The sequence below is a fragment of the Talpa occidentalis genome, unplaced genomic scaffold (genome assembly GCF_014898055.3).
Source record: "Talpa occidentalis isolate TD23 unplaced genomic scaffold, MPIMG_talOcc4v2.1 talOcc4.16, whole genome shotgun sequence".
NCBI classification, from domain to species: domain Eukaryota; kingdom Metazoa; phylum Chordata; class Mammalia; order Eulipotyphla; family Talpidae; genus Talpa; species Talpa occidentalis.
The window spans coordinates 30,436,747-30,448,919 of record NW_023601653.1 but is presented as its reverse complement, the minus strand read 5'-3'; the positions used below and the strand labels follow the sequence as shown (position 1 = coordinate 30,448,919).

At 32.6% G+C, this 12,173-nt stretch overlaps 1 protein-coding gene across 5 annotated transcripts in view; it reads right to left on the bottom strand.

Annotated features, from left to right (window-relative positions):
* Nucleotides 1–12,173, bottom strand: part of OSBPL8 (oxysterol binding protein like 8) — a 118,564-nt gene that overhangs the window by 51,275 nt on the left and 55,116 nt on the right. For 3 of the 5 annotated variants that reach the window (XM_037513946.2, XM_037513949.2, XM_037513950.2), the window contains one exon: nt 8,788–8,925. In XM_037513946.2, coding sequence (XP_037369843.1) covers nt 8,788–8,925 — 138 coding nt within the window. The remainder of the gene's footprint in view (nt 1–8,787; nt 8,926–12,173) is intronic. The other 2 variants (XM_037513947.2, XM_054696197.1) reach the window with 1 other exon arrangement.

Sequence of the window (12,173 nt, the reverse complement as noted above, 5' to 3'; positions counted from 1 at the left end):
CATAAACGATGTAGTTCTTTTGAAATTCCCTCATGTTAAAAAGAACTAATTATAAATTTTTTTCCCCTTGCAATAGAGACTAACTATATATATTTGTCTTTGGTCTAGTGACTCATCCCTTATTAGACATCTGAATAGAGCCAAAACCACAAAAGGCCATAATAAAAAGACTCTCTAGATGTTCCTGTGTATGTTGAAAGATAATGCCTGACCTTAATTTCTCTTTCTATAGAGCCAAAAGATTAGGACAGGGAAAGGCATTTCACTGTAATAATAGAACTCTAATGAGCTCTCTGGACAAATTCCAGACTATCTCTATTTAAAAGACAGATGAATGACAAACAGAGCTGATATTTTGAAATAACCTAATTTGATAGCTGGAATATCTATTTAAATTCTGTAAAGTTCTGTGTGTACCTTATGGTAAAATACATTGGTTTAAATTAGGTATTGTTAAGAGTATTGCAAGAGCCATTTATCTTGAATCCCAAGATAATAAACCTAGGCTTTAAGAGATTTAAAAATTCTTAAAGCAGCAAGAACAGCTGGAAAAGATCAGTTTTTAAAAAAAAAAACAAAAATCAACAAACAAAAATTTAAGATTCTACCCAAACATGGAAACATTATCTTATAAAATGAACTGAATATCTGAAGATAATACTATATAAATTCAGCAATAAGTTCTCCTACAGAACACACAATTCAATAAGAATGCAGCTGGTACACTGAAGCAGCTCAGGCTTAACAAGCAAAGGACATATGAGATGGTCAATAATGACTGTTGTTTATAATAAATACAACAATAAAGCTCTCTGATAATTTCCACCCTCCACAGGGCAAAGCAGTTTCTTAGCTGTAATTAGCAAAATCTCATTAATGGTTATATGGCCTGAAAAATATGAAAAACAATTTTAATATCCTACCCTACATTTTCTCAGAAAATAACTCTCTCAATTCTCAGTATTAAATGTTTTCAACATAAACAGGAATACAAATTCACAAGCAAAAGGACGGCTTAAGATAATTTCAGACTGTACAGATGATAGCACTCTCCTTTGAATGAAAAGTTTATTATTATAGATATATACTATATAATCATTTATTCAATAAAAACTATTAAGTACCTACTATGTGCTAGGTACTACATTGGGCACAAGAGAGCCAAGAACATAATAGTCCTAGTTTCTGCTCTGATTGAGTTTTCAATATATGTATGAATACATACTAATTAAAAGTTGATTAAAACTTAGAGTCTGTTCCTACAAAATAAATGTTAAATGAGATGTTTATATTTTAGCCTTCCTTCTTGTCAAATATCAGCAGGAAGACTATTATTACATTTTGGTTTTTTTTCTCTTTAATTAAATTTATTTTTTAAAGTAATATTGACATTGTTGGTATTTTGGAATTATAGGACTATTACATTTTTGATTTCCTGCTTGGGAATTGTGAGGTCTCCTTAATCAGAAGGTGGCTCTCTTTTATCAATTCTGAGAGTTCTCAGTATTTTCTCTTTTAATATCTAGTTAAAACTACAGAAAGCCTGCCTCTCCATGTTTCAAATCAGGAAAATTATAGCAGTGATGGCAAACTGTGTGTGTGTGTGTGTGTGTGTGTGTGTGTGTGTGTAGAAAGGATATTTATTTGGGGGAAAAAAAAGTATTCAGTAGTGAGTAGTGCTCTTAATGTTCATCTTACTGCTTTGTTAAAAAAAAAAAAAAACAAGTTATAAGGGCTGGCAAGGATAAGACAGACTCCTCATCTTGGAAAGATGCTTAAAGCAAAGCTCAATTATTTATTCTCACTCTTCAATAAATGCTTTCAAAGTATTTCAGTTTTCACTATAGGAGCACAGAAATAACCGTAGAACACAGACATTGTAACACAGGCTCAAGAGAGATATAGAAGAATACTTTATTCTTATTTTCTTAATTTGTCAAGTACTATATTCTCTTTCATTATTTTAATAGGTTCTTTCATAGCACTATAAAGGCAATGGCACCAAAAGAAGGAATTTCAAAGCAGAAAGCAACTGTTTCTTACAAAATAATTTCAGAAATTTAATTCCCTGAGGTGTCAATAATTCAGAAGAAAATAAGCATAACATCAATATTTTTGTAACGAAAACAACCTCTTCCTGTTAACCAAACCATGAGATTTGAAAATTAGATAGTGGGGAGTGTGGATAAATTCAAGTTCTCTTTCCGAAAAAAAATTTTTATGAAATATAACAAAGATACTCAAGCACACAATTATTATGTATGTATGGTCTCATATTTGTGCAGATTTGATCTTAAAAATGTCTTACCAAGGAAGGAGGAATTGCTTCGATTCATGGAGAAAACTGACTTCTTGGTCTCCTTTTGTTTCTGAACCACTTTAATGAAGGTGCTCTGTGTTAGTCACCTGGGATTATACCAACCATGTCTACAGCTGTCACCGTGGGGAATGTGGTACTGTATCTTCACACTAGCAAACTCTCTGTCAAAGAAAATTCCTCTTTACCTAGAAGTTTTCTATTAATTTGCAGTTATAGATCCATCATTATGATGTTTAAGTCTGTCAGAGTAGTCAAGGTGAAATGACTTTGTAGGTTTAAGAGAATTTCTAAAGGATAAGAAAAACATAATACTAAAAATAAAGTCTTTTTAAACTCAAGTCTAGATTAATCAAAATTAATCTAGATTCTAGTAAAACTGAATGAATCAGGTAAAACTTTTAGTTCAAAAAGTTTTTAAACATTAAACATTTAATTTGAAATGGATCTTAAGTTTTGGCAAAGCAACATTTTATATTCTCTCACAAAGTACTACATCTAAAAGATGGCTTTTTATAAATAAAAGTATGGAAAATAGCTTTTCATGACCAAAGAATAAAAGGGTAATACTGTAAGATAAATTATAGGAGCTCACTGAGCTTTCATAACAATCTAAAATGTGATCCAAAGGGAACAGAGTATCCATCGATGAGATGAGCTATAATTTAGTCTCTAGGCTCCGTTGCATTGTTCTTAATCAAAAGTAGAAGGGGAAAGGGACACAACAGGCCTAATTAATCTATAAGTCTTTCTTGATAAACAACTGAAATACACTGAAGTTCAAACAAACCAGTATAAAAAATTCCATCCTATTGAAGAGATTGTAATCATAGATAAAACTTTTTTGAAGTAAATGGGTACTTAGTCTTTGAATAGGAAAAGAATCTGGCAAATACACAATTTTGTAATAACCTAATTCAGCACCATAAACTAAATATTTAATAAAATATTATCTCATATGTTGTTTTTATCACAGAGTTTCAGCGTATGCCCAGTTCCTCCAAAAAAAAAAAAAGGAAAGGATATCCTAAGATGATTGAAGAAATTGACAAACTTACAAATTATTTTTAACCAGCTAATTGTCCAATGACAGATGAATTAATGAAGATATGTATATATACACAATGGAACTATACAGTTAAAAAAAAGCCCAAATTGTGTCATCCAACATGGATGGAATCAGAGGGAATTATGCTAAGCAAAACAAGTCAGAAGGAAAAAGACAAATACTAAATGATTTCAATCATGTATAGAATATAAAGAAAACAAAGCAAAGGAAGCAAACAAACCCTTAGACTTGGACTACAGAACTGAGGTTATTAGAGGGGGAAGAAGAGTGGGAGCAAAGGGAAGTGGGAGCAAACGGTAAGGGAGATTCAGTGGGCCATGGTGATTGCTTCTGGTATGTTGGTGATAACATATTTGAAGAGGTGTGAACCTGTACTTCTAAACATAAAGAGTGTTGTAAACCAATGTTACTGCAATAAATTAAAAAATATTTTTAAGGGATAATCATCTATATTAAATTGCTATTGAAGTCAATATAGCTGAAGGAGACTCAGTCAGAAAACAGGAATAAAGAGAATCTACCATTCTAAAGCAAAGGCAAAATGTAAATTTTTAATATCTTATGAAGTATTAAAAACAAAGAAAATAAAATAGCAACACTGTAATTCAATCCAGTAAGGTAAGATGATAGGCTTTGACAGTCCTGAGTTTGAAGTCTGCCTCTACCATTTATTAATTTTGTAAATTAAAACAAATTTCTTAACATCTCTAGCCCTCATATTTTTTACATGTAAAACAGAGTATGCCTAAATCTAGTGAGATTGTTCCAAGAGTTAAATATAACTTTTAGCACAAAAACCAAACTCAGTAAGTGCTCAATGGTGACAGCTAGCTATCTGTATGCATTCAGCAAACTTCACCAAAATGAATTCCATTCCCCACCTACCCCCTCTGCGTGGTCATCTGCACTCTCTTGTAGAACTCTCTCTTTAGCAAACACAGGAACAATATTACATGTGAAGCTGAGATTAAAGAACAGAGAAAGCAAGCCTCAAATTGTATTTACTCCTTAAAAAATGAGACTGTAAGCTTCACAAGGGCAGGGACCAGCACATAACAGGTACTTAATAGACATTCATCCATTAAGCACAGAAGAACACATTATCTTCCAAGTGCTATGCTACTGATAAGTGCAGGGAATATTTAAGAAAAGGTGGGAGAGAGGGCGAGAGGGAGGGGAAATATAGGATGAAACTGGAAGGACAAAATAAAATCAGACATACTAAGAAGCTTGATTACAAGATTATGGAATTGGCAATTAATGTTCTTCACTGCTGGTTTTAACCTGCTGGTCCGAACTTGAAAAATACACAACCTCACCCTGGAGATTTCGAAAGGCTGGAGTAGGATCTGTAGCTAAGCGAAACTCCACGGTGATTCTAAAACACAGACTTAGGAGCCACTGCTCTAGACAACATTCAGTCACTGACTTTTTGAGAACGAGAGGGACATATATACAGACATCTAGCTTTCAGTTAAAAGCTTAAGTAATAAAAGTGGCACTTAAAATATTTTATTTATTCCTATTATTTTCCTCAGAGACCTACCTCACAGGATCTGTTTATTCTCTGGCCACATACATCAATAAGAACCCCAACCCCATTATAAACTGATCTCAACATACAACAATATTCATGGTTGGTTGTTTTGTTAAGGTGGATGAACCTCATCAACAGGAGGGCAAGTTCCTAACAGAACTTAGGAGGCTATGCAATCTTGTATGAGGTATAAAACATCATACGTAGGTATACAATCATAAAGGTTTGACCAAAGATAGAGGTAGTAAAAATGAAAACAAAGAAAGAAATCAGACCCCTGACATTGTAACACTTCTAGGAAAAAAAAAATCACAGAAAATGTTTTATGCAAACTTATAGTAGAAAAAAGATTTCTTTAATAGGAAAAAAATAACTGAATCATATGGGGAAAATTTATCAAACTAGGATTCATCAAAATTAAAAACATCTACTCTTTGCTAGAAACTATTTAGACAATGAAAAGAAATGCTGAGGCTGAAAGAAAATACAAGACACATTTAGCAAAGGATAATATGGAAATATTTAAAGACCTCCTCAGACTGATAATTAGACAAATGAGCCAGTTTTCTAAATGGGCAAAAAAATCTGAACTTGACATTTTAGATATACAAGTGGTCAACGAGTATATGAAAAGATGTTCAAAATCATCAGGGAAATGAAAATTAAAACCACATGATAACCACCCAATATATCCTAGAATGCTTAAAATAGAAAAGATCAAGGATATAGCACAACTGAAACGTTTACACACTGCTAAAGGGTATAAAATTATACAACTACTGTAGAAAATAGTTTGGTCATTTCTTATAAAGTAATACATACACTCAGCATAGGACTCCACAATTACACTCCTATATATTACTCAAAAAAAAATGAAAAAAATGTAACTGAATTAGAAAATTACTGTTTTCAACCTTTAATGTTGCAACTGATTAAATGAAAGTAACCAAACATGCTATGGGGTTACTGACCCAGTTTCTTAAAAAAGCCAAAGGCAACACAAAACAAAAGTGAGGATATATTTTAGTATTACAGGAGATATAACAACCAAATACAATGTATGAAACTTACTTGAATACTGATCTCAACAAATCTATTATAAAAAGACCTTAAGACAACTGGGGAAATCTGATTATGTAATATAAAGTAATTATTAATTCTGTCAGATGTAGTAAAGGTTTTATAGTTAGAAAACAAAATATTGATTTTTAGAGGTACATTAAATATACATCATGAGGCCTATAATTTATTCTCAATATTCCAACCCAACTCCCAAAGAAATAAAATAATGCAACAAAAGGTTAAGAATTTCTTAAAATCTACATGATGGGTATATTAGTGTTTATTTTACTATTCTCCCAAGGCCTCTGCTTGCCTGAAAATGTTCATGATAGATGTAAATAAGGGAAGATTTGATTACTGGTTACTAACTCTTGTTGCTATACTAAGTTCCAGTCAAAGAATTGCTCTAAATAATCTAGTATAAGATACATCAATCAGATAAATCACTACTACTATAGTAAAAATTCTGGAACATCGAAAGGAAAAACCAGGTAAGTTGCATCCTTTCAAAATGTTATCTTAATGAAGCTTATTTACAATAATGTGTGTACCAGATATCCATTTTCAGGCTTCAAAAAAGCAGTCTGGCAAAAAAAATGCTGACTTCTCAAAAATATTTTCAACAACTGGGACTCTCTGGTGGTGCAAGCGGTCAAGTCTCAGCACTATAAAGCTATCAGCAGCCACTGTAGCACAAGTTCGATCCCTGGCCAGGGAGCAAACCCACATTGTGCAGCAGACTGCTCCTGTCTCACCCGCTGCTCTGCTCAACAGTGTACTTCAGTACATCTGTCTGTTCTGCTCCCCACTCTGGTGAATCTTCTCACCTCCCAGCACCTCTGACTTAAACCCCAGCTCTTGTATGCATAAATAAATAAATCGTTAAAAACTATTTTCAACAACTAAGCAATAAATGTTAAGATAATTATCTTGTTTGATCGTTTTACAATTCCAACAATGCTATATAAAAAGTCTCCATCTAACACTTGACTAGAAAAAACATTTTCTACTTAAGTAGAAAACAGGCATGTAACTTATTACTTATCAGTTAACACTCATTTTCTAAAAAGTAACTAAAGCTTAACTCCAAGGATAATAAAGTAATAACACCAAAACCCTAACTGGCTATACAGACAATATAATAGTTGACTCTAAATTTAATTTTTAAAAATGCTTAGTAGTCTAAGTATATATTAACTTTCAAACACCAAATTTAAGTTCACAGCTTTAAAAGCAGAAGTCTTTCCATTACAGTTATCAAAGCATTTGATTCTATAAATGCTTTAGCTAAGAAGAATCAAATAGACAAAACTCATCAATTATGAATTAGGAAGTATGATCTCATGGACTCTAAGAGTCCCCAACACTATTTTAGAGGATCTGAATCAAAATTAGTTTCATAATACATTCTCATTGTGTTGATATTTTTACTGATTGTGCAAAAAATAATGTTAGGTAAAAACTGCAGGCACTTTTACACAAATCAAGGCAGAAGTATCAAACTGTAGTAGTAGTATTCATCACTGAATTCTTCACTCAAATGCAACTTGTAGTAAAAGGCCAGTATCATTTACAAATCCTTCATGAAGTATTAAAAATTATTAATCTTTATCCTTGATACACATGGCTTAATATTCTATGTGACAAAATAAGTGTGCATGAAGCATGCATAAGACACTTTTTTGATTGTTTTAAAATGCATCAACACTTGATAGATCTACACAGTTCAGTGATTAACTATTTTTTAAATGATTACTTAATGTTCCAAAATCATGCATAAGTAAAGAGCTATTCAAGTTCAAGACAGATCAATGGATATGAAATTTAACAGAATAAGGACACATTATGGTTTCATACTCCACATTGCAACCAACACATAAGAAACTATCACTTGTCCAATTTGGGTATAGTATCAAAAATGTCCACAATTATGTATAAAAGCTATTAATACAATCTTCCCTTTTACAAACATATAAATGTCAGGCCATATTTTATTCATACACTTCAATCAAATTATCACATTACAACAGACTGATTATAGAAGCAGATAACAAAAAATACAAGTCTTTTTAAAAGCTTCACATTCAAGTCTTGTAAAGGAAAAAAAAAAAGCAGAGTGATGATTTGGTCCCTTAAGGAATATCTGGCAAGGCCTAGAGATATTTTTTGGTTTTCACAACTGGAGAAAGTTATTGGCATCATCTTATGGGTAAGGCCTGGAATGCTGCTAAACATACTATAATGGATGGACTAAATCTCTCAACAAAGAATTATCCAGTCCAAGATGTCAAAAGTACTAACTTCTGAGACACCCTCAGGGAAAAGAACAGCACTGTCTCACAATTTTTTTTTGGGGGGGGGGAGGGAGAAACAGTTATTTTCCATAAATATGTTTTTTATATTAACATGTAATGGGTTTATAATTGTGATTTTTAAATGAATAATAAACATTTAAAAAAACTTTTAGCTTTAATTTACAATAGAAAAAATATTACTAGGTTAACAAGACAAATCTCTATGGGTATCTTCAGCAACTTTCATAGTATGAAATAGTTCTGAGACCAAAAAATTTCAGAATCCTTGAATTATAAGAATGATATAACTAACCAAGTATGTTGGAGAATATAGGAGGAATTAAAGGACTCTAAAGGACTATTATGGAGAATTAAAATAAAAAAATTTAAAAACCCTATAAACCAAGCAGTTAAAAAGAAACCAAAGTTATGATACACCAAAATGTCTTCTTCTCTTAAAGAAAGCACACACCAACAAGAAAATAACATTAAAACCACAACTTCTTACCCTGGCTATGAGGACTTGCTGGACTAAAAGATGGCTGATACAAATCTTTGGTTGGTGTTTGATAAGCTTCTTTCCCTTGACGTTGACTCATCTTTCCTGGTGTTAGAAGTTGAGATTCTTCACTGTTTGCTACCACAGCTCAAGGAAAGAAGGGAAAAAGAATTAGTGCTTAAGTACCTATGCCAAATATTTCTATAATGGCATAGTTATTAACAGGGAATAGACCTAGATTGAAAAGGCCTCAATGGTTATAATCACTTTACCAACTCAAAACTTCAATGAATTCACACAATTGTTTTATATTCTTTATAGTTTGCTATCAGTCCAGAAAGAATATATAGGCACATGAGTCAAATAATAGAACTATAAAAATTAAAATATATATTCAACTGTTAACGAAGGCTATGCCAAAATTTACTATGAACCTTTCATTGTGATTAATTTTTAACTCTTTTACAATAGCTGATAGACAAATAAGCAAAAGTCATTTCACAGAAGAAAAGCAAAAGTTCAGTGAACACATGAAAAAATATTTAATGCATTAGCAGCCAAAAAAACAGACAACTCAACAGCAATATAAAATACTTTATATTCCCTAGAATTTTTACATTTATGGAAATTTTTAAATTTTATGGAAAGTAGACATGATTCCTGCTTTAGTGATGAGAAACTTTAGGTGCAAAGACTTCTTGCCTAAGATTAAGTAATAGAAGAAAGATTCTAATTCAAGACCATTTGGTTCCAATGTCTGCTTTCTTAAAAGCTTGCTGCCCCAACAATCAATTTAAATAATTTTGAAAGCGCTTATTCTCCCATTTGACAGGCCACAAATAGAGGAAAACAATGCCCAGTTCCAGAGAGGAAAGAAATGAGAAATACTCAGTGAAGGAATAGCACAAATAAGGTATAACTACAGTGCCCTAGGATTCCCACATCCTTTTATTTTATGTTTCTATGTTTTGAGCCCACAAAAACTTAAATTTTATGCTGAGAATGATTTTGTCTTCCTCTACTTAGTTTTTAACTTAGCCAGATCATCATGTTCACACTTCTTCCACTATGACTTTTGAATCATATTGCTTTAACAAGGTTCCAAAATTATATTCTGCTCCTTAAATTTCAAAGTAAAAATTAAAAAAAACACTTTCATTTACCCAGGTAAAGGTATTAAAAATTTTTTTTCATATCAAGTCCATTAAAAAAGAATCTAGACTGCTGACTCCTAAATTTATATTTCCTTTTGAATTCAAACTCTTATCCAATTACCTGCCTTATAATTACATCTCTCATTTAACAGGCATCATAAATTCACTTAGAATGTAATTAATGATACTGTTTCTTCTCCACATTTGCCACTCACTCATCTCAGTGGAATCATTATTCCCATCCACCATATTCTCAGGTCAAAAACCAAAGATATATTTTTAAATCTTTCTTTCATACTTCACATCCAATTCACCTGTGAGATTTTTAGACACTACCTTCAAAATTTATCTATCACCTCTACCCATTTCCACAACTGCCACCTGCGCTATTACAAGCCACCATTCCCTTTCCACTGGATCACAGCAGCAGATTGCTACATGATCTCCATCCAGACTTACTGTCTTGTTCCTTGATTGTGTAGTTCATTCTCTACACAGAAGCCTGTGCAATCTTTCTAAGTCACAAATCAGATGTGCATCATGCAGAAATATCTTCAACAGCTTTCTAATATACTGAAAATAAATGCATGGCCTAAAGACTTAAAAGCATCTATCCTTGCTTATCTTTCTATCTCATTCTCTGCTACTCTCTTCTTACTTGACTCTAGCCATAATGGCCTTTTGTGATTCTTCAAAATATGCCATCTTACCCCAGTCTCTGGGCTTTTATATTTCTTGTTTCCTGTACCTAGAATACTCCTAGCCCAGATCTTCACATTACTGTCTCCTCTCAACATCTACTGTTGGCATTCACAGAAAACTGGTTGCTTTCAGGATGGTTTGGAAATAGTTATCTGCATTTAAATGTCATCTTTCAGAAAAGCTTTTGCAATCTGAGGCCTTTTGTGATTCTACATAAATTTCATTTTTTTTAATTCAGTTTCTTTGAAAAATATTGCTGGGATTTTGATGGGGATTATGTTGAATTTGTATATCAATTTAGAAAAAGTAGTCATTTTGTGGTTATATTGTTTCTCCCCACCCATGAGCATTTAATATTTTTCCATTTCCTTATGTTGCTATGTAAGTACTTCAGTAATGTTTCATACTTCTCAATGTATAGTTCTTTTACTCCTTTGTTAGGTTCATTCCAAGGTGTTTAATTCCTTTTGAAGCAATTATAAATGGAGTTATTTTCTTAATATCTTTTACTATTTATTTGTTGATGATATATAGAAAAGTGTGTATTATTGTATTTAATTTGTAGCCTGCCACTTTGCGGTATTCATTCATCATTGTTTCTAGTAACTTTTCAATGGAGTTTTCAGGATTTTCTATATATAATATATTGTCTACAAATAGTGACAGTTTCACCTCTTTTCCTACTTGGATTCCCTTTATTTCCTGTGTGTGCTTGATAGCGCTGGCCAAAACCTCAATCACTAAGTTAAACAGAAGGGGTGACAATGGTCATATCAGCTTGGGGTAGGGGGTATCAGGTGTTTTGGATACCTCATCCTTGATTTCAGTAGTAGCCTCTTCTATAAGAAATCCAGGTGCTCTGACCCAATTCAGACTACACTATTCTGTGTTAGCAATCTCAGTTAAAAGCCACTGTCCTCATTCAGTGTCCCTACCTCTGCCACTCTCCAGCAATGCCTGCTTGTACAAGGTCTTATGCAGTACAGTGCAAGGTCTTAGGAGCCCTGATGTTGAGGGGTTCTGCATAGTAGCTCCTATCTGTCTTATGGGATGTAATGTCTTGTTATTACTTTAATTAAAGCTCACTTAGAGTTTTCCCTTTCTGTTGAGCTGATGCACCTATGGTGTATGCTGAAAATTATTTTTTCCCTCAGGGGTTTTTGGTTTGTTTTGCAAGTTTTGTTGTGTGTGTCTGGAAAAGGTAGCTTGGTGTCTTCACTCTGTTGCCATCTTGCTGGAGTCTAGCCCACATGATTTTCACTGTAGAATTTATCATTATCTAAACTATATTACTTATTTGTTTATCCATCTTCTTCATTAAATCACAAATTCCAAAAGAGAAGGGAGTTTTGTCTGCTTATCCCGTAATTCTTCAAATCCTGGTACAGCTCCTGGCATACCAAAGGTATTCAACAGAATTTTCTTGAATGAATCAATCAATAGCTTTATATTTTATGAAACCGTATTATCAGAGCTTATGGAGACTCCTTCAGTTTTTAAATTTGAGACCCATTTAATTCTTAAAAATTATTACTAAAA